This window comes from Astatotilapia calliptera, chromosome 13 (genome assembly GCF_900246225.1).
Source record: "Astatotilapia calliptera chromosome 13, fAstCal1.2, whole genome shotgun sequence".
NCBI lineage: Eukaryota > Metazoa > Chordata > Actinopteri > Cichliformes > Cichlidae > Astatotilapia > Astatotilapia calliptera.
In genome coordinates, this window is record NC_039314.1 from 27,922,574 (window position 1) to 27,947,950 (window position 25,377).

A 25,377-nucleotide genomic window follows, 5' to 3' on the forward strand; every position below is an offset into this window, starting at 1 on the left:
TCTGATTGGCTGCCCTTCACAAACAGATGGATCTGAAACGAACAAACAAAAGATCTGTTGCATAATAAACAAAAAAGCGGCCTTGTTTTTTAATGAAATATGATTTTATTGAGTCAGATGACACCTTGTGCATTTCTAAACAAACATTAGGTGATGAAGAGTGATCAGATTTTAATGGATATCACTGGCTCTGGGAAAAGAGTTTCTTCTGCAGTGTGAAGTAAAACTGTCCAGGTGACTCTGAAACTCAAGCAGGTAATGATTGAGCGCCTTTTTTCCTGTTGTTATCATATTATTGGGCCTGAAACAGATCATAGTTCTGTGTTAACAAGTAAACAGTGACTGATTGGAACAGAGTGTCACTGCAGAGAGAAGTGATCCAGCTGAGCTGTTTTCTTTTATCTCTGCATAATGTGATTAGTTAGGTCAGAGCTGAACAACAGCCTTCGTCTTTGGGTGACGCTGGACAGTCTCCATGGCAACTGTGGCTTCATAGAGGGGGACTGCTTCCTCGGGCTGAGGCCTGCAGAGAGACACAAGGTGAATTTGATCAGAGACCCATTACAGTCTAATTTTAAAACAATCTGAATCCCCAAATCCATGAAATAACTACGGTCTGTACCAACATGTCATTTGTCTTTTAAACTAAAGGCTTATTAAATTAAACATTTACTTCTTAACCTTAAAAGAATGGTAGGCTATTAGCAATCGTTCCAGTCTTCTTCACCCAAAGCAGGTTTGACACCCCCGCACTAAACTGGAAACTAAACTTCTGCAAGTGCTGTTACAGCAGAAGTCTAATGTTAAAAATAATGAGATATTTTATCCAGATCCAGACAGATTAGGCAAATTCCAGAGCTGTCAAAAATAGAAGAAGTCTGCCTTGGACATGTGAAAGGGAAAGGCCTACCTTCTATATGTTAGAATTTATTTAATGTCTGCTTGTAAAGATTTAGCAATAAACAAATTAAATGCCTGGAGAAGAAAAAAAAAAAGCATACAAGAAGACAGAGGTGAAACAAACTGTTTTTGTGCATTTAAATAGGCTTCATTCCAAACAAATACACCATTAAAGCTAATTCAATATCAGTGGCTAATGAGGACATATGTCCCCTGTGAAACTTCATCACACTTCTGGTAATGTTCCAAACATATGTACAAATTGTCTAAGCTGCTGGACTTGGGACTTCTGCATGTTTGTGGGAATCATATGTGAGCATCCTGGAAACTGGAAAGTTGACCTCGTGTTAAAATGTGGATTTGTGTACTTTATCTAAGATAGTATGATCCCACTGAGAAATGTGATCCAGCACTGCTTAATTAAACTAGATTTTGAGGTTACCTGAGTACTCCGCTTGACATCTTCTCCACGATATCCTTCAGAATATCTGCAAAAGTCAGTTAAGGCTTCAGAAATGCACATTATAGAGTTAAGGTTTTAGATTATATGCTGCAAGAACAGGATACGGAGGTATCTTCCTTGCTGTGATGATGATGCTGTCCAGACTTCAGGGTTTAGGAAGGACACAGAGGCTGATTTTAAATAAAGTAATCTGCAATCTGGAGGGTCCAACTGCAAATACACAGAGACACAGAGAGGTGAGGAAAGTGATACTGAAGACAGACCAGACTGAGCTGCATTCAGATGCTTTAAAGCCAGAGAGGTTATTTCTATTCAAATAGTAATAATAAACTATGAAGTTATCAATTTATGATGCCGCTGTTGAGTCTGACCCCAGCTCACCTGCAGGTCTTGGTGGGATGTAACCCAGTGGCCGCCCACTCCCAGCACACTGATGATGTCATGTTTGTGTGGAAGTAATTTCTTCTCTTCTGACTCCACTTCCTCCTCCCCTTCATGCAGATGAACTACACACACACACACACACACACACACACAAACATACACAAAGGTCTTTTCTAATGTGTCTGATTTGTGCCTCTTCATCCTGCCTGTGACCAGATGTCTGACTGCAGCACCTTGAAGGATGCATCAATGAAGGATGGAGGAGAGTCATGAGAGGAGCACAGGTGTGTCCACGACGTATAAAACAGGTGCACGACACAGTCTCAATATACGAGCTGTGGCAGGAAGTCTTTATGTTACAGATATTTTAGTCATTCCATCACAACTCATCAAAGGTGCCTTGTTGAGTGGCTGTAAACATCTGCAAAACTGAAGTTTTGCATGATTGGACATCCAGATAGTGTAGAAACTTCAAGTATGTGAGGAAAAGCAATTTTATTTTTTACCTCCAGAGTCAACAACGATATCCACTCCCAGTCCTCCCGTCTCCTCCATAACCGCCGACAGCAGTTCTGATGAGCTGTTATACACTGGAATAACTCTGGCTTCACACATAAACACACATATATGAGAGAATGAGTCACTGCAGCTCAGAAAACATTTAAAACTAAGAAACCGACTGAGTTGTGTGTAATTCTACTCTGATCACATTTAATTTGCAAACTGCAGTTTTCACTAACGACCACATGATGGCAGCAGATTTTAGATGAAATAATTATTTCTGCAAAACTAGAAAAAAAATATTACTAATGGCTTATCTTCCCATAAATAGAATTACAGCTCAAACACCAATGACAGTTATGTTACTAATCAAGCTAGGAAGCAAGGCAAGTCAGTGGGGAAGAGAGGAAAAGAGCTCACCTACTAAGGGATCCTGAACACCTGAGGAGAATATGAAGGTGAGGAGAGGACAGGATGCAGAGATGAAAACAGGTTGGAAGCAGAGTATGTGAATATGAAAGGAATGACAAGAAAAGGCCAGTTTCGGTATCTCAAAATGTGATTTTGGAGAACATTTCAAAGATGATCATCAAGTTTTTTAATGCGAGCTACAGAAATGTCAGCGTGGGTCGGTACGCACCTACACTGGGCCGAAGCTGCTCAAGGAAAGTGTGATTCTGTGGCGAGTGTGACGTCGTCAGCACCTTCGCCCCGTGGTAACAAGCCAGCTGGATACACATGAGGCCAAAAGACTTCGCAGCAAGAGGGATGAGATCATTACTCGTGAGTGCAATCAAACTAGAGCTTTGCTTTACAAGGTCGCACACAGTTTATATTTTGAGTGTTTTTACGTACGCTGGCTCCGTCCGTGACCAGGAGCGTGTGTCCGGCCGCCATACGAGCATGTGTGTGCAGAGCAGTGTAAGCGCAAAGGCCGTCACGCAGCGCTGCTGCCACACACACCGAGCTGAGCTTCTCTGGCTTCTGAACTTGAGATCACAGAAACACAAAAATGCTCACTGAACAGCTTTTTATAGGATTTTATTTACAAGATTTCAACTTTTAAGATTCTTAAAGTTCTTAACTTTACGTTGCTCTAAAATCCATCTGCCTAGAAGGTGATTGTCACTCCGTTCTTTTCCAAAGATTATAAATGTAGTCAGAGACTATTGGGGTGGATCAGGGCAGTGTGTGCACTTCAGGTGCTTTTACATTTCTTTCAATCTGAAAGTTCTGATTCAAAAAAGTTGAAAGTCCATGCGGTGCAGAGGTAAGGTGGACACACACAAAAACATTCTGCCCGTCGACTTTGAAGCAGAGCCGAGAACGGGTTCACCTTTTAGATCAGAGTGACCCTTTTTCTGAAATGATCGGTGAGTCAGTGCTGTGATATTTAGTATAGTCAAGAGTCAGAATAAAAAACATAACATAGACCTAAAAGAATTTAGAAGTAAGTTTACTATGTCATAAAATCTGATAGATGAAAGTAGGAAAAAGAAAATTCACATAATAAAGATGTGAGAGAGCGTGCATCTCACCTAAATAATATTCATCGGTGTCAATGACCTCACAGAGTCCTGAGAAGCTGGAGTCCAGGGGAAGGATACCTGAAGAGGGAAGATGAAAATGGGAAATGTGGAGCCGCTTTCAAAAAGATAAAGTTTAGAGAAATCAAACAGACTTCAGAGAGATCTCTAAGTTCTTTGTACTACAGTACAATGAATTAAGACTTGCTTGTAAGAAGAAGTGACTCCATGTCTATTTACCCTAGCAGAGAAATATCTTTTCTAACAATTCAACAGTTAAAAGGAAATTTTACTTTGAAAATTTAGTGGGAAAAAAAGTGTTAATCCGACTGTGCATTAAGGAGACAAAAAAAACCTCATCCTTCATCACTGAGTTAGCTCGGGGTCGTCAAGGTTATCAAATTCTTTTGGTTTTAAATGACTGTTAGTGTCTTTATTTTTGTGCAAGTTAGGACTTGTTTAACCCTAAAAACCAGTCCAAGTGTGTTAAAGTTATTTTGGTTATGACATCTTCTTGAATATGATCTAACAACATTCAAGGTTTCAGTCAGATCTGATATTAAAACATGTCCAACTTAGAAAACTGAGTCACAGTTCAGAAACAATGAACAATCAAAGACGTCTGTAAACACAAGTATTTATTCTTAAAAAGATTTAAACTTATAGAAATTCCCAAGTTGCAATCCTACAGAAAACCTCACATTCGCCATTTAAAAAATCATCCCTACCTACAACCTCGTCCTCCGGCTGAAAGAAGGTAACCTTGGGACCAACTGTCAGGAAAAAACAAACAAACAAGGAAACAGACACAAAAATTAAGACCCGTGAATGATGCATCACAAGGTCTCTTACTCACTCGGCACAAAAACACACACGTGTGAATTTGTTCTGAACAATAAAGCTAATTTCAGAGTCAAAATTTGTGTCTGTTTGCGACCTTGAAGGACGACCCCGGCCACCTCTCTGCCGACAGGGATTAAATCCCTCTGCATCCCGACATCTCTGAACAGCTGTAATAGACATCAGCAAAGTAGTGAGTTATTATCAGTGATGCATTTATCAAATTATTTCAGTTCAGAGGCAACAAAAGCAGCAAGAAAGAAAAATTAAACCACAAATGTGTCTTCTTTTGATGTTTTTAAACACATTGTGAGTGTGCCTCAAACAAACAAGCAGCTTTAAACAAACAGCTTTTCTAACCCATCAGGTAGGTAGTTTTTTTAAAATTAATATTTTAAAGCATTTTGAGATCAGGTCCATCCTCTTAATACGATTAGAAATCTCTTCCACATTTACAAAATCACAGTTAATAATAGATTAAGCCCTGCTGTAGGCTACTGTAGCTCATTAATGGGAGTTACGATGAGCTACTACCTATATGGGAAAGCCTGGAGCCGGAGTGAAATAAGGTAAAGCCCTGAGTCATTATATTTATTTTTGGATGGTTCACTTATGAAACAATTATGTTTCTTACTTTTTGTAGTTTTATTCTTTTACTTGGCGGCACTGTGGTGCAGTGGCTCTGCCTTGCAGCAAGAACATCCTGGGTTTGAATCTATCTGGGGATGTTTTGGCAGAGCTTCCATGCTCTCCCAGTGTCTGAGTGGGTTCTCTCCGTGTACTCCGGAGTTTCTCCAAACACATGCGTGGGGTAGGTTAACTGGTTTGACTGTGAGTTTAAATGGTTATCTGTCGCCCTGTGTTAGCCCCGTTACAGACTGGACCTGTCCAGCCCTCTTGACCTATGAGAGCTGGGATAGACTGTGTGGATTAATTCCAGTTTTGGCAGAACTAACATGCACTATAACTAAGCTACACTAACCCACCGGGAAACATGTTCAGCCACAGGTCTCACACTGTTAGTACCTTAAGGTCCAGTGGGCTGAGTCCACACGCCTTCACCTGAACTCTGACCTGATGGCTGCTCAGGACATCTGGGAGAGTCTGGAGAGAAACACACAAAGCCGCTCAGTGTAACAATGAAGACAAAGGTAGAAGTCATAAACACAAAAAAAACAGCAGAAACGTAAAATATGTTTACACTAACTAAGAAATAAATCATGCATATATCTGACATGATCTTCTTCTAAACATTTTAATGCAGCTTACTATGAAAGAGCAAAAACACCTGCTAAATAATCATTTTTACAGACAGTTAGTTGTTATACATATTCAGAGAAGCAGGGATTGTTCAGTTGACTGAGACTAATCAGCAGCAGGGAGTTAAATATGCAGATTAAGCCTGCACAGCTAATTTGCTTTTCTAATAAGTTCCTTTAATACTGACGTGCTGTAGTTGCTCAGCTGGAACCTCAAACTCACCATTTCCTGGATAACGAACTTGGGTTCAGCATCACTGACAGCTCGGCAGTACAGACCTTTCATAACGCTGCAGATTTTCATCAAATCCACAAACACAGAATATCAAAATATTATAACGTGACCGACTGGACTAGTGCTCTTCAAATAACAGCTGAGTCTAATATAGGAAAAATCAAACCGCCGGGATCGGATGGATAAAGTCAATCAGCTGACCTCCTCTTCTTCGTTGTTTTTTCTTTCTATGACTACAATACCGCCCACTACTGGACATGTAATATGAAATGAATCATTGGTGTTCGATTTCGTATATAATAATAATAATAATAATAATAATAATATTAATAATAATAATACAAGAAGAAGGAAAACAGTACGTTAATTAAAACTGTTTTAAGAAAAACTTATGCCTTAACAAAAGCCAGTGAATTACTAGCAAAACCTCAGTTTAATGAATGAATTTCTGCATTTATTTAGTTAATTTTATTTTTCTGCTACATTAAACCAATTCTGTTCTAGTTTTGCTTTATTTTATTTTACAACAATGAGCTATTTTTTGTCAAAGGGTCAAAATATTATGTTTTTAGTAATTTCCACTTGAGTGATATTACTATAGTAGTATTTGTTTTGTAGCTCGGTTTTATTCTACTTAATAAGGCTATTTTATTTTGGTGTTGGTTTTCTGTATGTGTTGCCTGCAAGGATGAAATCTTAGCCATGTCGTATTTATTTATCTATGTGATTCATTACATATTTTACATTATTGCTAAGAGTTTTTAAAATTATTATTAATTTATTCTTAAAATGTATGAATGTATGTATTTTCTAATTAACAGCTGCCAACAGGAGCGCTACTAATCCGTTTATTTCGCAGAGAATCCCTGTGATCCGGACAAGAAAACCGTTCTCGCGAGATTGCGTCGATGTAATTTACCGTGAGAGAACATCTCGCGATATCTCAGTGGCGTTACCCCATTTTCCAGCTGTCCCTCAGTCGGTCAGGATTCCAGAGCCAAGGGAGATTCACCGGAAAGGGTTTTAGTGATAAAACAGCAAATTTTGGGAGAAGAGACCACATTGTGTGGTCACATAAGCACCCATCTGCCCAATTTATTCAGCATTCAACGATGGAAAGTGAACTATGAGGTAAGAGCCGAGTGCAGTGTGGGTGATGTGAAAGAATGTCCCTGAGCGGGCTGGCGTTAGCTCATCACTGGTTAGCCTGCTCGCTAACTGCACTGACAGCTTTAGAGGCAATAAATGGATTTTTTTTTTACCGGCGTGGGATGTACTCCTATCAGCCTCCATAAGTGATGTGATGAGATGTTCAAGAATTTAAGGAAATGCGTGATATTAGTTATTGAAACAAGATCGGAGCGTAAGGAAACTGTTAAGACGATGCTACCCACCCACTGTTAATAGTTAGCCTGCATGCTAATGTTAAATCACTGCATCTGCATTGCCTGCCTGCGACCTAACGTTTAATTTCACAAACGTGTTCCTTGTGTTTATATGGAGTGTCGCTAGTACCCGGATCGGCTGAGAGTAAGATGATGAGACGACAGTGCTGACGGTGCGAGGTCAGAGAGCTGCTCTCAGGGTGGAGGTTTGTTCAGTAAGCCTAGCCTTTGCTGATATAAGTCCGGATTTTAGCCACAGCTGCTTGTCCAGTCAAAACAACGCTCCGAGTGCTTTATAATCTATCTGAAAGGGCTTAAAATCGCCCGTGTGTGTTGAGCGACACACTTCATCATTTAGCGAGTCCAGCTGAGATGATGCAGGAAGTGAGGAGGGATTGCCAAACGAATCTTTCCTGTTACTGTTTTCCAGAGAATTTAGCACACTCCCTCTGCATTAGAGAAGGTGTAACATCAGCGTTTTGATTGACAGGGCTTACTAGGCTTCGTCGGCTCGGTCTGGTTTCCATGGTAACGTGGATGCTGAGTGGCCGTCGTGAAGGTGGGAGGACTGGAGCTTGTTTCATTCCCGAGTTGATTAAAAAAAAAAGAAAAGAAAATCTAGCCAGTACTGCTTTGATGTTGTTATGAAAACTGGAAGAAAGTGGGCTAAGAATGAAAGGAAGAAATCTGAGCACGTTATTTTTTGCTAACCTAACTGGACATTGCTTGGAAGTGTTGTTGTATTTCTGCTTTGCACTCTCACTCAGTTCATGGCTGGTGCTTGTTGGGTCTGCATCCACTATTACACTTGTTTGGGATTGTAATTTCCGCGTGTTCTAATCAGTGATAATGTTCAGGTAATAGGATTTAAATTCAATAACGTGAGACTTGTAAAAAGACAAAATGCCAGATGTAGCGTTTCAAGTCTGTCTAATGCATTTTAATAATGGTCGTTATTGGTAGGGGACCTGTGTTAACCTGACACACAAAATTAACATGAGACAAAAAATGTGATCCACAGCTAACTCTCCTCTGCAGAACAAAACATAATGACATGCACTAATTACTGTACATTTACAAAAATGCACTCACTGAATAGCATGCTGTGTAATGCTAGCTAACAGTCTTTCAGTAGTTACGAGGGAATCCATCAGTTCACAACAGAGACTGATGGTAGATGTAGAAAGGAGCAGCCATGCATCAGAGTAACCTTATACCTAGAGAGGATCTGTTTTGCATCTTTTTAAAACTGCTCTCTGTGTCTGTGCTGGACTTTGGCTTTAGGCAGGTCTGTGTTTATTTAACAGGGACAGTGCATGTTAATGAACATCAGTGCAAGAAGATCTAACAAGCCAGAGTTTAGCAAAACTGCTAACTTGCCTCAGTTGTGACTGTTCAGGTCACATAAAACTATGTGATAAAGAAAAACGTCAAGATATGTAACAAAACAAACAATATATCAGACAATAAAAGAGTTTAAAATGATCACATGCTTCGTTTGTGATAAAGCATTGTTTGAGATGCGCCTTAAAAGTGGCATATGCAGAGGGCTCCTTTATTGGTATTGATAATCTGAGGTGGACTGGTGGTAGACATCGAAGGCTCTGATTGTTTCTAAGTGTATTTAGAGTCCCTATCCCTATCATAAGTCAATCATTTCAATATATTTTCCCTGATTGGTTCTGGCTTCAGTCGTTTGTTTTAAGAAATCATCCACTCACTTCGTGTTGCCAGTGGTTATTTTGTCTGCACCAGATTGGCCAAGATATCTCCCAACTACCACAGAGGAGGGCCTTTTTTATATTTCTTTGTAAAATGTGCTTTATGTATATATGATATCATACAGCCCTGACTTCTCCTGTAGATAGAAGGCAGGGCTTGAAACAGTCACAAACAATGCTCACAACAGTGTATTTATTGTATGGAAAGAACGTGAACTATTGTGGTAATTGGTGAACCAGTATGGTTGTCTAATAAAGCGAAAAAGAAGAAGCTCAGTGCAATAAAGGTGAATATGTCTGTGGTCACTAAAATACCACACCTGTGGTTTCCTATAAACCTAACTGCATGAAGGGTTATAAAAATGACTCGGACACAACAGACTTTTCTTAGTTATCTCTGTGTTTTCATTGTGACTCTAAATGATGAGCTGAAAAAAGTGATTGTGTGTGCACAAACAGACCGACAAATGAGTGGTATGTTGATATATATGAGTGATATGTGGCAAAGGAGAGTTTCTGTGACTTCTTAGAAAGTGTGACGAACAGTGGATAGCATTAGATGTCATCTAGCATGTTCGGCGTTAACCTGGTGAAGACTACAGCGAAGACAACATCCCAACAGTGAGGTGTGAAAGTGGAAGTGGGATTTCTACGGGGCTGCGAGAGTTCAAAAGGTGTTGAGGAGGAGACATCAATGCATCAAAAATACTGTAAAACAAGGGGAGTCTATCCCACCATAATTAACCAAACATCAATCTCAGCATCGCATAACAGTTTGTTCCAGTGTGTCCCAGAGCTCCATTCAACAGCGTTGGTTGTTTTATTTTATTTACTCTTTTTAACTGCAGGACTTTTAGAGGGTAAAAAATACAGTATAGTGCACAAACAAGGACAAAGTTTTAAGATAGATTAGGTGGTTAATCTGCATTCTATTACATGGAAACCATAACCTGGAGCCCAACTCAACATTTAACAAATCTGCTTATCTTGGTAAACTTGATCTTCTACCAGAGACCTGGGAGTTTTTTCTTATCTGTGTACATGCATGTATCAGTGATGAAACCCTGTATAGTCATACTGCCATACCGTATGACAAAGAATACCATTGGCTAACCTGATAAGACGGTTAACAGTGTAAGAAGGACAGATATAGGAAGTATATACTGCAACTGCAACTCAACACATCTCTATTCTCTCATTTCACTACCTTCGCTGCTTTGTTTACTGCTTTGGTTGCTGTAACATGGGAATTTCTCAGTTTTGTGCTAAATAAGATTTCCAACCTTGGTATCAGGGTCAGAATTTCAGCTTGAGCTCAAAGCTCCTGCACAGCCATCGTAAAGTAAAGTGTGCGTGTTAGTCCCCATAGGGAAATAGTTCCTCTGCATTTAACCCATTCACCCAGTGAAACAGTGGGCAGCCACCAGTGCAGCGCCCGGGGAGCAGTGTGTAGGGACGGCACCTTGCTCAGGGGTACCTCAGGGTAGCCGTTCAGTGGAGTCGAACCCCCGACCTTCCGATCATGGGGCCACCACTCTACCTACTGAGCTATCCCTGCCCCATTGGGTGTTGCCACTGATATTGCCTTATTACATGTTTATTCACAACAATACAGGATGTACAGTATGAACATACAGGACAAATGACGCAGTTGTTCATCACTTGCTTTGTAATCATTGTTTAACGAGATTTTATTTCACATTTCAAGAATAACAGGTAATCAGCACCAGCACTAACAGTAATCTCAGGATAAAAAGTGTTTGAGCAGCTTGAGTGAGGCAAAATTGTGAGGCTCCAAATCTACTCAGAATTTAAGAAGCTACATGGTGAGAATAGTGTTGTATTTCCTTTTTAGTTGCTGTACCACTGATGAAGTTGGTCTTGCCTTCAGATTTTAAAGTTTTTGCAGCATTACTAATCAGGGAGAAGGCAAGACATGTTATCCAGGACCCTGGTAGCAGGAGGGGCCTTTTTTTTTTTTCAAGAAATGAAATGTTTTTGGTTTGAATATTTTTTTTCTTGTTGGTGCCATGATTAAATTGCCTAAATAAATCCAGCGGGTGGATAAACTTTAATTCCAAAAAATGGGGAATGGTGGTCCTCTGATTCCACTTTCACAACTTAAAAATAATGGAGTCAGTCTGGCTTCACAGTAGGGCTGGGCTATATCATAACGTTCACGGTAATACCGGTGTAATGTTGGGCAACGATAAGAAAATGAAATATCGCGATAGAATATGGGTAAAATGCGCATGCGCAGTGCCTTTGTTTACATACGCACATGGCGGCGATGCAGAATGAGAAGGGCGAAAGTGGATCGTTAAATGAAACGGACGAACCAGAATTGGTTTGTAAAAATGCTGCAACTTCAGTGGTGTGGAACTGGTTTAGCTTTCGTCCGTCAGATACACAACAAAGCACTATTTTTGGTAGCGCATGCTAGCGGGCCGTCGTTATTACCGTGTTTTTTGGAAAATACGGCACACTTAAAATCAATCCTTTGATTTTTCTGAAAATCGACAGTGCCCTTTATAATCCCGTGTGCCTTCTGTATGAATTCTGGTTGTGTTTACTGACCTCAAAACGATTTTATGTGCACGGCGCTCGAAAATCTGTCAAATGTTTTAGTGCGACTTTGCTAAGCTACGAAGGCGCAATGCTCGATGATTGTCGGAGCATTACGGCTACCGTAGTCAGGCGCCTCGCCGAGTGATACGTACTGTGCTTCAACATAATATTAACGTATTATGTGTATAACACTCGTTTTAAGTTTTTTGGATATTATACATGGTTATGCTCAGGATATGTCGGCCAATTTCCACTGGAAATGCCTTTTGGTTAAGCTGTCAGCAAGGAATTTGCATTTGCACTGTTAATTTTTTATATAACTTTAATGCACTTAAAAAAAAGCTGCTTGTTTAAGTGAAAAAACATTGATGGGTTGGTTTTTTTTTTGCACTAATAAAGTTGAGGAGTTGTAAAGTATTTTGTCTAGCGTCAATTATCGTCAGTTATATCGTTATTGCAAATTTTCAAATGTATATCGTGATAAATATTTTTGGTCATATCGCCCTGCTCTACTTCACAGCACAGCTGATGTATTCCGATTTCTGTTTCCTCAAGACAGTAAAACTCAGGTTTTTAAAAAAAGAAAAAAGGGGAAAAATAGGGAAGTCCACTCTTAAGAAATACACCCACAGAAACAGACACAGAGTAGAACTAACAGGTCAAGAATGTTTTAGCTAAGAGCAGCTGTAGGAGACCGATAGATGTCAGATGTGACCCTGTACCTATTAAATTTACCCAGCACAACAGCCAGAGTGAAGCAGCAGCAGGTCCCCCTCCAGATAATGTGGCACAAGCTGAGCTCATATAGTGGCAACTAAAATTATTCAAAGCAGTCAGCATATTGATAACAGTTTCAACTGAAGCTGGGCAGCACTAAAATCAACCAGCATTATTCTTGATTGTACCAGCGGTTCCAAAGTGTGCGATGAGGTAAGCAGGGCCATTGTGTTTCAGGCTGATAAAATATTGCAAAATATTTCAACGATGCTGGTTCTTGAGGTTAAAAAATGGTTTGTAGGTAGTTGCTTAAATGTCTGTGGATACATTTATTTAACTTTTCCTAGTTCTAATCAATGAAACACATTATAGAATCTAATGCATTTTAACATAGTGCTTTTAGGCCCGTTCAAACAGGATACTGTATTTACAGAGTTACACAATTATCAAGATAATTACATTATTAAATAATCTGCTCTGACACTGCTCTGGTAATCTTGTGTTTGTGCTGGGTGGGAGTGGGTACTGCCACCTATCAAGCCTCAGCTCTTGACAGCAACGTGATAAAAAATGTGGTAGAGCGTGTTGGATGCAGAGCTTGGGGTCAGTGGCACAGGGTGTGTTCAGAGCGGGTGTGTCTTTCACGTGTGAGTGAGAAGAGGAGGAAGGAGGGGGTTGGACTTGGTGTGTGTTTGATAAAATGCACATGTTATTTATATGTGGGGGGAGTATGTCGCGTGTGAGCACTCATGCAAGGAGCCTGCAGTTATTAATATCAACACTGTCACTGTTAAGCCATCTGACAGGATGCAACAACAAAATAACAAATGAATGTTCTTAAGATCAGGGTTTAGTTCTGTCATTCAATGATCTTCTGCTTCTCCTTCTTATGTGCTCGTCCTTTTCTTTACAGTTTAGTAATTTGCTGAGTTTTTATTTTTTTTAAAATATAGGGAAATATTAATTATTAATGTGGGTAAGTTGTTTTTTCCTCGAAAACTACTTAGAGAGGTGCGCGAAGATTGTGGCGCAATGACATCAAAATCAGCCCAGGACACAAACAAAGCGTCGAGTATAGCGGCGCTGTTACATGGGTAGTCGTGCTCCAGACCTCGATTTTCAACTACAAGAAGTCTGTTTTCTAATGCATCACATGTGATATTAACTGGAGAAGACAACTTCACATTCTACTTGATGATATTATAATCATAATAATTATGATTATAATAATAATCTCTTGATTAGTGACGCAACAGTATCGGGTGAATAACAGGTGACATTTCCACAATGTGACATTTATGGTAAATGGTCTGTATTTATATAGCGCTTTACTAGTTCCTAAGGACCCCAAAGCGCTTTACACATTCATTCATCCACCCATTCACACACACATTCACACACTGGTGATGGCAGCTACATTGTAGCCACAGACACCCTGGGGCGCACTGACAGAGGCGAGGCTCCCGGACACTGGCGCCACCGGACCGGTCCCTCCACCACCAGTAGGCAACGGGTGAAGTGTCTCGCCCAAGGACACAACGACTGAGACTGTCCAAGCCGGGGCTCGAACCAGCAACCTTCCGATTACAAGGCGAACTCCCAACTCTTGAGCCACGATCGCCCCATGTGTTTCCTGTCACATGAATTTTTGACCCACTAAAAGTTTAAAAATGGTGTATCAAAGAGCACCGATATAAAATGGTAACAAATGATCTGCGTTATCCTGATTAGTTGACATAAGTGGGCACATGTTAGACCAACAAGTAAAACAGGAGAGCTGATTGAGAAGATTGTGTTGACAATGTTTGCAATCACAGGTGGAGCAATCTGTTGTCTGATTTGACTGAGTTTTGATCCAGCGTGATGTGAAGTGATCATAGAGTAAATGTTTAAAAAACTGACATTCATTATGTGTTATCTCCATGTTTATACTGTGAGTGAACATCGCATTTACTCTTCATTTCATTTTCTCTGTGCTGAATGCAGTGTCAGGAGTTCTTTTAACTGCTGTGCTCATAAGGTGCTTTTTCACTTCTCTGATTAAGAGCAACATGTTCACTTTAAGACAGAAGTAGAAAAGGCGCTTGAGGGGAATTGGAAACTATAAGCATAGATTGCAGCATTTTTTTTTTCTGCGAGGCACAGTACAGTTCAGAGGATGTCCACAGCCATAAGAATATCGGAGTGGATGGAGCATCAGTAATGCAGGAGCTTCAGCAGGAAAATGAGGGGGAGGGACAACCAGAAGCCTTTAGTGTGTGTGTGTGTGTGTGTGTGTGTGTGTGTGTGTGTGTGTGAGAGAGAGAGGGGGGGGACAGAGGGGCTTACACAGTCATCTGCCACAAGCCATGATAACAGACTCCAGTTACATCCCAGTGCTCTAATTATGGAGACTAATCCCACAATTACTGTGTATATATATACGGGGTAAACAGAGCATTAAACCCTTAACTGCACATGATAAATATGACAAAAGATTCGATGCAACAAAGGGCTTCAAATTAATTTCTGTTCAGTACTTGCTATTGTTTCAGAAAGATTTGTGCCTGTTTTTGTCGTACAGTTCTGCAAAGGAAAGGTCACACTCAGGCTGTGCGTGCTGATGAATAAAGTAAGCTGGGGGATCTGGCCTAAAGATCATATCAGGAGCCTTTGCCGTTGAATATGTGTCTCCTGATGCATTTATTTGAATTTGATGTCATCTCCATATGTTTGCCTTAACATCCTGCAGCTTTAGCTCAGGACTGAAGGCACAAATGTCTTTATCCTGATATGATCGTTTATTTTATTCTGAAAGGTCAGACTGGTGATGGACTTTGGCTTTTCACTGGGAGCTGTTCTTTGATCTATAGTTCGATATTTCTCTTTTAGCATCTTACCCACGACTATCAAACGTGACAGAGTTGAGGTTTGGCAGGAAAATGCCCAAAATTGTTTTAAAAAATGTGTTTAAAATTGCAATGAAATAATTAATCACTCCGACCTTTAATAAAAACATGCTGCGTGTGGTGTCTTAAATATGTCTACATCTGCGACGTTGACATGTGACTGTTTGTTCTGATATTTCAGGTGTGCCCAGCGAGTGCTTTTGTTCATCCACTATCCTGTTATCAGTTTATTAAATTACAATGCAATAAAGATAAATAAGAATAAAAAATAAGGCACACCTCTAAGATGCCTACTGAGTCGAGTGATAGCTGTCCTTAATCTGTCACAACTATTCAAGCTTCTTCTAAGTTCATGATGAGTACGAATGTTTGGACAGCGCTATTATTATTTTTTTCCTCCAGTGTCACGATGGGTGTGATCCTCTTGTTCTTACTTGGGTTTTGTGTATAACTGGTTCTTGTACACAAACGTCAGTTTGTTTCACAAGCAGCTTAATCTGTGGTGAGGACTTTATGCAACTTGACTTTTCATTCACTAGATTTTGAGATGCTGGAAGGTAAAAATAATTCAGCAGTTTATAAGCCCCACACTTTCTGCTCCTGTTTCCATTCTTTGTAAATGGCACCATTTGTTGAGCATCACCTCCAAACTGTTGTGTTTTGCTATCATTTTTCTGTAGATGACTAGAAGTTTAATCACTTCTCCCTGTGTGTTGTTTAAACTAGGCAAAAATGTTTGCAGGTGCTCAGCTGCTTCAATATTCTTTCGTGTAATATCGAGCCACATGTGTGTGCGTGCATGCGTGTGTGTGTGTGTGCGTGTGTGTGTGGGGTGGGCTTTGTTCCTCTGACCTACTTAAGTTGGTTACTTTGTCCTCCCACTCTGATGAGAGTGGGCCACACACACTCCACAGCAAGCCCTTCAATCGGCCAAGGACAGATTCATACTGAAGGGTTTAGCAGTCTTATTGATACAGCAATATCAGAGCGATTTTGGAAAACCATCTTTGTATTGAGTTTTATGATTCGTTTGAGCACTGTAGACTAAATTCCATCTGTCCTTATGCTGTTTTGAAATCTGATGAGTCGCCATCTGAGAACTTAATGTAATAAACTCTAGCTATCATGCGTGGCACGATTCCTGTGGGACTAAATGGAAAAATTGCAAATTTTTGATTTGGACTCTCAAACAGAATTTGGCCTCACTGTTTGGTAATTTCTTGTGTGCGTGAAGCTTGGGCACAGTAAAAGGGTCAACAACCCACACATACATATACTCATCCACCCGTCCTAAGTCCTTGTCTGTTGCAATGTATGTCACATTGTTATTGTGGGCTGTCTGCTAGCTGTGATACAGGGGGTGGGAGGCAGGTCTGGATCTGATTATCATGCCTTTGCTAATGCAGACACATGAGCTGTTGTTGTTGTAAGAGATGAGAGTGCTGGTGGAAATATAAGTTACATTTATTTTTCTAACTTTTCTGTCTGTGTTGTCTGTAAGAAATACTGACTTTAAAATATTTATTTAGATTTGACGCTAACATTGCTTTTATGAAGTTACAGTTGTAGCTCACTGGCTCAAAGTGTCTTGGTTCTATAATAAAACCAACAAGGAACCATTAACTACTAATGCGAGCTGTGTAGACTATTCAGAAATAATTGCAGTACCTTCAGCTAATGCACAATTTATAGTATGTGGGTATCTTTTTGCATTGGTTTCTGAATTTGCAGAGAGAGCGATTATGGGACTGTAACCAGAATGTGTAAGTTGTCCGATTACCACAAAAACTACCCCGTCTGCTGGCCTGCAGGGGAACGCAAGATGGACTAGAACTAGCTAGTTACAGCAACTGAACTTTCAAAATAAAGGCCTTTTCACACCAGGCGTGTAAAATCTGTGCAAATATTTCTGTCATTAAAAATATTTCTCCGACCTCCCATTTTTAATGGAGCCGTTTACACTGACTGCGTAATTTCACTGGACAAATTTGCAGCATTTGAACCAAGCTCGATATTTCGTGTCATTTTTACAGTGCATAATGAGAGTGAAGGGATTTTCCATTAGTAAATCAATCATGTCATCATATTAGACGGATGGAGAAATTAACTGAAATCACAGAATATACCTGAGCAACTGTCACTGGCCAATATGAGTCAAGTGTTATCTGTGGGAAACATGCTTGGGTGACATCCTCTAAAAGCCAAAAGTCTGTACTCTGCCATGTGCAGGGTGCTGATTGGTAGAAAGGTCAGCTTGAACACAAGAGTATAAAGTCCAGGAAAAAACAAGGAAAACATTTAATATTCAGAAAGCGTTGATGAGAAGCACAGACAGTGGCTTCAGTTGAGAGTTTTCTTATTAACTTGTTTCGCTTCACTACAAAGACGTTCTTTGTCTATTATGACTTCTGTCTTCTTGTTTATCAGAGGCAGAATAAAGGATCAACACTGTGAACATGAGTGGCCAACGTTACTGTTTTTTCACACATTTTTTGACACTAACTCCTTGTGACGATACACAGCTGTAACATGTGGGTGTGAGTCTGCAACGTACCTACCAAGACACTACCATGGATGGTATTTTTATGTGTGGGTCATTGCTCAGTGTTATTGTGTAGTCAGATCTGGACTATCACCAAAGTCTGGCGCCCCGCTCTGCTCTAACATTAACTCCAGCAACTCCACTAAACAACCTCCAGACGCCTTTTACATCTAAGACATTAGAAGCAGAGGAGCTCTGGAGGATAGCTGTAGATTAGTCTTATAAAACCAATGAATTTCTTCTATGTTTTTTGAAGGTGAACTAGGTTTTAATTGCATGCATTATGTTCTAAAAACTGTTCTTGTTAAAATGCGCGGAAGCCCTGGTGAAGCAAAGTGGTCCTGAAAACAAGTGACTGCGCTCAGGCTCAGCCTGCTCTGCATGAAGAGAAGTTTGCTGCCCTGTTGACATGCACAAGCATAGCTAATGTGCTCTGACTGGATGCAGTCTGAACAGATGACAACTGGAGATTTTTTTTTAAACATAACATTTGAAAACATCCAGATAAATTTCTTTAAAAGTTAGTAAGTGTAAGCGTGTAAGGATCACTGGGATGGAGACCCAAAAGAAAGACAGCAGAGAGGAAAATGAGCTCCAGACTGGACTGGAAAATTGCTTCCCCCTCACTGAGTTTGTCCACTGTGTCACCACCTTTGGCTGTTGACCAGACATTGTTTTGTCCTTTAAACATCTTGCTGGGTTGCTGACCTCGCACACAGAGGCTGGCTCCTTCACAATAAAAGCATTTTTCTGGTTCACTAGAGAAATAGTGTTGAGGTGAACAGGTTTTGTTGGTTCGATCAGATAAAACTTTCATCTGTTTTTCTTAATGTGTTGTTTCAGGTGTTGTGTAGCTGCAGAAGACTGAGCGAACCATGGCACAGTTCCCAACCACGTTCACAGGTCAGTATTTACATGTGGCTGACTTAACAGAGAGCTATAGTGAACGTTTTCTCTCAGTCAAGCTAAATGACAACATCAAGAGTTCATCAGACAAACCACATCTTTGAAGTAGAATAAAGTCTCTCACATGACGCCCTCTAAATAGTGTGTTAGCCGTACAGCAAAGCTGATATTGTTGCTACTTTGGATACTTACATTGTTCTTATATTTTCAGATATATTTGTTTTATGCCCATTTTATGCCAAGTAGTAAAACAATTAATTTTACTTTTCTGGTAATATAGTTTTGGGGAGCACTGTAGCTGAGTGGCTATGAGTGGATGTAGCTCCTGTCAAAGAAAACAACAACCAAGTTGTTCTAAAATTGTAGCCAAAGAGACAGATCTCCCATCACAACAACTAAGAGATGGAGGCAAAGGCAGACTAAGTCGAATAGTTAAAAAGCACACAGACTGAGATTTGTCAGACCATAGACTGTGAGCTGTCACCCAAAACACATTACACTGAATGAGGACCAGCATTGCTTGCGTTTTGTCATCAGGGGAACATGCTGGAAATAAATCTCTGCAGCTAGAAGCATTTGAGGCTGAATGAATGTTTGTACAGTTTTTTCTTTAATAAAAATAGAAGAGAATTAAAAAACACATTGCCAGCAGGATAATTGTTGTGTTTCTGTTGAAATGTTGTGGCAGAAGCTTCCAGCACAAAAGACAGCCGACAAGTATAATTTTTATCAACAGTTACAGAGAAATGACTTTCAGTCCGCAGTGATTTGTCTTTCATTTTCCAATGAACTAGAATGACTCACTAAACATTTAACTCCCTTCTCTTCCAAGTAAATGGAAGTAAGACAAATGGTAGAAAGGTAGTGCAATTCACAGAAAATATGGATTTATGCAAGAAAAGATGGATATTGTGTAGTTTAAATTCCTGTTCTTGTATTTTAAATGTATAGTATTAAAAAAAGGGCATACACACCATATATATGTAGTGTGCAAATACATGAGATATTCTTTTTTTCATCGTGTGGTGTCTTTTATAGTTATAACAAAACTTTTGCACCCTGTTCCTTCTTTTATCTTCTTTCTTAATTTCCTTGAATTATTACTTTGTCCCTTGTGGGGCTCTCTGTGGGATTTTCGTGGGTTTGCTGCACTGTGTAACGTTCTTCAGCAGTAGAAACATGAATGCCATCAGCAGCGGTCACTTTACTTTAGTCAGCTGTGAAGTGTTCAGAAAAGCTGTGGCTGCACAATGGCAGAAACTGAAAGGCTGTAAAGAGAAGAGAGCCACCAAAACTGCAAAGTTACCGCCTGTCACTGTAACTGTGCTGGAACTGGATTATCTTATCTTTGTTAAATAATTTTCTGTATCACAGTTAACACCAGCACGTTGTATCACAACATCTCTTTATAGCTGAGGGTAGAGCATGAGGGCTGGTGAAGCAGAAATGGCTTTTTAAGTAGTAAACTCAGTGATGAGAGAAGCTCACATTATTTCTGTCAACTGCTGATGAATTGGTTGAATTCGCATGTTAATTACGCACTCAGTTCCTCATCCATTCATCTCTGAGCTGGCACTCTGTCCAACCCTTATAGGAGCTATATAACAGGAAGTGAGACTCATGACTAATGCATTCCTCTCAAGCCTCCCTTTTCTTCCTGTCTGTATCTGACTTGGGCTCGACCTCTGTGGTTGTAACTGGCTCTGTGTGTGTTTGTTGTTTCTTATGGATGCGTTAGGTCCAGATGTGTTTCTGATCTCTGTGGACGAGAGAGCCAAACATGACCAGCAGTTTCACAGCCTCTCTCCGACTGCTGGGGGTTTCATCACAGGTAACACTCTCTCGCTCTCACACAAACATGGGTAAGGGGTGATAGGGGCATGCACAATGCCAGTGTCACGTGTTTTATTATTGGCTCTGTGGGGAACTTGCTGTCCAGGTGTCAAATGTCCTAAGTGCTCGATGTGCGTTGTGGGAAATGTGGTTGGATCAAAGAAAACTGGACTTCATTAGGAGAAATCATCACAGCCACTAGAGCCATGACTGCAATTTAATAGTAAATTCATCCAGTTCAAAATCTCAATGTGCCTCACAAATACAGCTGTTCAGATATTTGCTTAAATGCTGTTATTTGAAGAATAAAGACAAACTTTAACTGTAATTTAACACATAATGAGGCAAAGCTTCATTCAGGCTTCAGACTGCTTTAAACGGTCACTCTCAGGCAGCTGTTTCTCCTTTCTCTGTGTGAGTCAGTGAGAGTGGATATCTTTGACCGAAAGAGCTCCACCCCACGTGCTCTTCCCAAGCTGTTTGTGACGGGCAGCAAATCAGAAGACAGTTGACTCACAGGCAGTTGATGTTGTACTTAAGAACAGGTAGCATGTGCCAAAAGCAACTTCACAACTGTTGCTTTGGTCAGACTGGACGCACAAGTTTTTCAAGCGGGTCGGTCTCTGTGTACACTTTAATGATGTAAGAGTGCAGGCGCACAGACTCCCGTGATGAGGCAGACGGAGATTGTTGCAACCAAAAAAATAAAACTGTTTCCTGTTTCAATGACTTCTGCTTCTCTTCCAGTGCTGATGTGATGATTTATTTTTCCTGAGTCAGGCATGAGAAAAACGGTCACATGGCTGAGTTGCTGTCACAGTTTTCGGGAACAGTGATCAAAGTGCCAGGCTTACCCGAAACATTAAAGGGAGAAGGAAAAGAGCTTGTTTCAGACAGAGGATGAGCTGAGGAGATGAAGAATCAAGGGGCAGACTCACTGTTGTTTGACTATTACACATTGTGTTGCTTCTTAATTAACATGCTAAGGAAACACCGCCTACAAAACCTGTTACTGTTTATCTAGAGCTTCTAATCTATTTGTTTTTGTAATCGAGTAACGTCAGGAGGCAGTTTCTCACCTCCTGGAGTTGGACCATTGTTGTCTGCAGGACCCTTGATCTAACCCTTTGGCATTGTTTAGCATCTACTTGTCAATCACACCCCGCTGATCACTGCCCTGCTTCTGCTTGTGTACCTGCACAAGAGCCATAGCTCACCAATGATTGGCTTATCTCCCAGACCCTACCCCAGGGTTGGAAAACGGGAATTTGAGTCCCAGTTTAAGAGAAAAAGAAAACCAAAAAAACCAACAACGTTTTGGACTGTGAGTCATGTAAAGCTGCTTTAGTTCAAGAATGAAAAGTTGGAAGCCATTTCATATCATAGATTATGTTTTACTGATTCAGAGAAACTTCAATAAGGTTTGACTATCTGCATTTTATGATTTAGTTGACATTGTAATAAAGGTCAGAGGTCGTTTACATTTAGATTCTCTGGGCTCTGTGGTGATCTCACATTCTGTCTGTCTGTCTGTCAGGTGACCAGGCCAGGAACTTCTTTCTCCAATCAGGGCTTCCCCCGCCCGTCCTCGCCCAAATATGGTGAGTCACATAGCCAGGAATTAGTCAGCTCATTTATTACTCTCCTTTAAAAGTTGCAGACTATTGTCTAAGTTTTTTTTTTTTTTTTTTTTTTTTTGCACCAGTGGTTTTTAATCCATGTCAGATTTTACCCCTCGTTAATGTTTTAAAGTGCTCATGCTCTGTGTGAATCTGCAGGGCTCTGGCTGACATGAACAGCGATGGCCGAATGGATATCCACGAGTTCTCAATCGCAATGAAGCTCATCAAGCTGAAACTACAGGGTCACCCTCTGCCCCCATCGCTTCCTCCCAGTATGAAACAACCCCCGCTACCTTTACCCCCACAGACTGGTTTTGGTAAGACTGACACTTGAACTAATTCCATGAAAAATAAGTGAGCACCTTCCCGTTTTTCTGAGAATCAGCAATACCTGTTACTGTATTTATTCAATTTATAAAGAAACTAAATGAATTTCTTCTACAAGATGAGCTGATTGAAAATTTCATTTGATATAAACCTGTTTTGATCAGCCACAAATTTATCTCCTGAACCTTTGATGTTACGAGGGCTCAGAAGTGTCAAGGAAAAAGCAGTTGGATCAGATCATTGGAGTCAGGACAGTTCATGGGGCATCTTCATTTCTTAAAAATACTGCAGATAACTTGTAATAAATAATTGTCTTTTAAATTAACTCATATATAGTGATAATGGTCCTGCCTCCTTCACTGTGTGTACAGACAGCATCATCTTGTCTTCTCGCTCTGTTTTTAACTCAGGCATGCCTCCCATGGCACCCATCGCTACTCCTCTGCCCGGCGTGCCCCCGCTCCCCTTACCTCCTCTTCCCGTCGGGGTTTCGCCCCCACTCGTCTCGTCTGCGCCGCCACCCCTCCCACAGCCCATTGCCAACGGAGCTCCTCCCACGGGCATAATACAGCCTATCTCAGGCTTCTCCCACCCAGGTAACAGTGGAGAGCATTGTCGTCACATCTTTGTGATGCGTTCCATCGCTAAGCTTGTATTTACACATAACAAGCTTAATGTATTTACATTTCAGACATTCACACGCTCTCTTATCTCTGCATGAATGCTTTTCTAAGACACGGGTCACTATTTTGTTTTTAAGTTAGAGGCTTCTTAGTAAAATTACACAACAACACATGCAGTTCACCAAGTCCTAAAATGCACTCCTCTCTGTCGCTCTCAGCTCCCTCTTCGTTTAATCGGGCCAGTACCAAGCTGCAGAAGGGCTCGTCCTTTGATGCTGCTGGGTAGGTCAAGCAATCCAAATGTTTGCACCATTCTGAACTTGGTGAATTTAGCTGTTACGTTCATGTAAAAGTCTGCTGTGCACTTGAACCTATAGTCCTTCGTAGCATGTAGTTTTTTCTTTAATTATAAAATCTCATTGGTTTCTCATTCTTGCTTTTTATTCTGTTGTCCTCCTCCCAGTGCTCAGCCCCCTGCTGACTGGGCAGTTCCTCAGTCCTCCAGGCTGAAGTACAGACAGCTTTTTAACTCCCATGACAAGATGATGAGTGGACACCTCACTGGTACTCACACACACTCACATGCTGTTGATTGTCATCATGTTTCTGTTATGTTTGCATGTAAATGTGTGTGTCTTTCTCTACATTTGATGTACGTCTGTGTTTCAGGTCCCCAGGCTCGCACAATCCTGATGCAGTCCAGTCTTCCTCAGACCCAGCTTGCCACGATATGGTGAGTACACTTGAATTTAACCCTCCATATCAGAACAGAAAACAGCAGTCCTTTAAATCTGACTTTTTCCTTTCATGTTTTTCCCCTCAGGAGTCTTTCAGATATTGACCAGGATGGAAAACTGACAGCTGAGGAGTTTATCTTAGCTATGCACCTCATAGATATGGCTATGTCAGGGTTACCGCTGCCCCCTGTGTTACCTCCAGAATACCTCCCACCATCATTCAGGTAAATGCTGAACTAAACACGAGGATGTTACTGACAATGTGCTGGTCACTTAAACAAGAACCAAAAAATCAACCTCCAAACATTTAAAAAAAGAAAAAAGAAGCTAGAACTGAGCACAGAGGTTACATGTGGTCATTAGGGGTGCAACGATACACAAAAATCACGGTTCGGTACTTTGGTGTCACGATTCGATATTTTTTTGATACAAAAAACAATGTTCATGCCTTTTTAATTTGTCATTTATTAAAAGTATAAATATATATTTTAACTCAAAAGTACAGTTTTTAAATTTAATGTTGCTGAAACAACAAAGTAATAAAAATAATAAATCTATCTGATGGAGAAATCACTCATCTTTGGAAAAGAGAGTTTATTACAGAGAAATGTCTCTTTCCAAAATAAAAGCTATACTATCCGCTTCTTCTGGGCTATATTCTCAGCAGCATATTAAACATATCAGGTCCCCTTAAGGAGAATCACGTGCTAACGGCTGTCTAAATGACTCGGGTAAAGTTTGTAGCATGCGTGCTTGTTGTTTTTGTCTGCTTCCACTTGTCTTTGCACTAGGATGATGTCGGAGTAAATGTGCAGTCATATTCGTTGTGTTCCCACTAGTGCTGTCAGCGTTAATCTGAAATGACGTTAACGCCACAACACGGCAAATCTCCGTTAACGAGCTACCGCGGATCGCCCCGTGCATGGGGCTGGACGGCCAACACGTTAACGAGCTAACTGCGCTAACACACTAGTTCCCACCCATGTAATTGAGCATTGCATGGCACATCCAACATACTGTTTTACTTTAGTCCATGACTCGCTTACCTTCAGGGTCATACGTCACATGAAAACCAAAATAGTTCCAAACGCCAGATCTGAATGAGGGTGGGGGAGGTTCAATTTGCCATGTTGCAACGACAGCTTAACTTCTGTCTCGCTAGCTTGCCCTGCGCTCAGTGAATCTGCGTTCGACTACTCCGCCTAGGCTGCACTGTCGAGCACAGATCCACTGAGTGCTCAACACAGACAGCATCGTCAGAAGGAAAGTTGATAAAATAAATTAAAAATTTTGTATTGTTCGATACATGTGCGTACCGAACCGAAAGCACTGTATCGAACGGTTCAATATCGATGCGAATATCGTTGCACCCCTAATGGTCATACTAATCTGCACTGGTA

General features: G+C 40.6%; 2 protein-coding genes across 6 annotated transcripts in view; one reads left to right on the forward strand and one right to left on the reverse strand.

The window, feature by feature from the left end:
* Nucleotides 1-82: 82 nt before the first annotated feature.
* Nucleotides 83-6,341, reverse strand: cryzl1 (crystallin, zeta (quinone reductase)-like 1). Of its 2 annotated transcripts, XM_026189321.1 has the most exons (13): nucleotides 6,097-6,341; nucleotides 5,641-5,718; nucleotides 4,712-4,784; nucleotides 4,503-4,547; nucleotides 3,787-3,855; nucleotides 3,104-3,237; nucleotides 2,889-3,000; nucleotides 2,669-2,689; nucleotides 2,254-2,352; nucleotides 1,745-1,869; nucleotides 1,468-1,573; nucleotides 1,343-1,388; nucleotides 83-523 (listed from the first exon to the last, which is right to left on the reverse strand). In XM_026189321.1, the coding sequence occupies exons 1-13, from the start codon at nucleotides 6,175-6,177 to the stop codon at nucleotides 427-429; spliced, it is 1,086 nt and encodes a 361-aa protein (XP_026045106.1). In that variant the 5' UTR covers nucleotides 6,178-6,341; the 3' UTR covers nucleotides 83-426. The 2 variants fall into 2 exon arrangements, with proteins under 2 accessions (XP_026045106.1, XP_026045107.1); XM_026189322.1 differs by lacking the exon at nucleotides 2,669-2,689.
* A 695-nt stretch (nucleotides 6,342-7,036) lies between these two features.
* The window catches only part of itsn1 (intersectin 1 (SH3 domain protein)), a 49,585-nt gene continuing 31,244 nt past the window's right edge, over nucleotides 7,037-25,377 (forward strand). For 2 of the 4 annotated variants that reach the window (XM_026189070.1, XM_026189071.1), the window contains exons 1-10: nucleotides 7,037-7,239; nucleotides 18,773-18,832; nucleotides 20,574-20,666; nucleotides 22,206-22,269; nucleotides 22,447-22,607; nucleotides 23,028-23,213; nucleotides 23,459-23,522; nucleotides 23,704-23,804; nucleotides 23,910-23,973; nucleotides 24,064-24,201. In XM_026189070.1, the coding sequence (XP_026044855.1) occupies nucleotides 18,805-18,832; nucleotides 20,574-20,666; nucleotides 22,206-22,269; nucleotides 22,447-22,607; nucleotides 23,028-23,213; nucleotides 23,459-23,522; nucleotides 23,704-23,804; nucleotides 23,910-23,973; nucleotides 24,064-24,201 (899 nt within the window). In that variant the 5' untranslated portion in view covers nucleotides 7,037-7,239; nucleotides 18,773-18,804. The remainder of the gene's footprint in view (nucleotides 7,240-18,772; nucleotides 18,833-20,573; nucleotides 20,667-22,205; nucleotides 22,270-22,446; nucleotides 22,608-23,027; nucleotides 23,214-23,458; nucleotides 23,523-23,703; nucleotides 23,805-23,909; nucleotides 23,974-24,063; nucleotides 24,202-25,377) is intronic. The other 2 variants (XM_026189072.1, XM_026189073.1) reach the window with 1 other exon arrangement.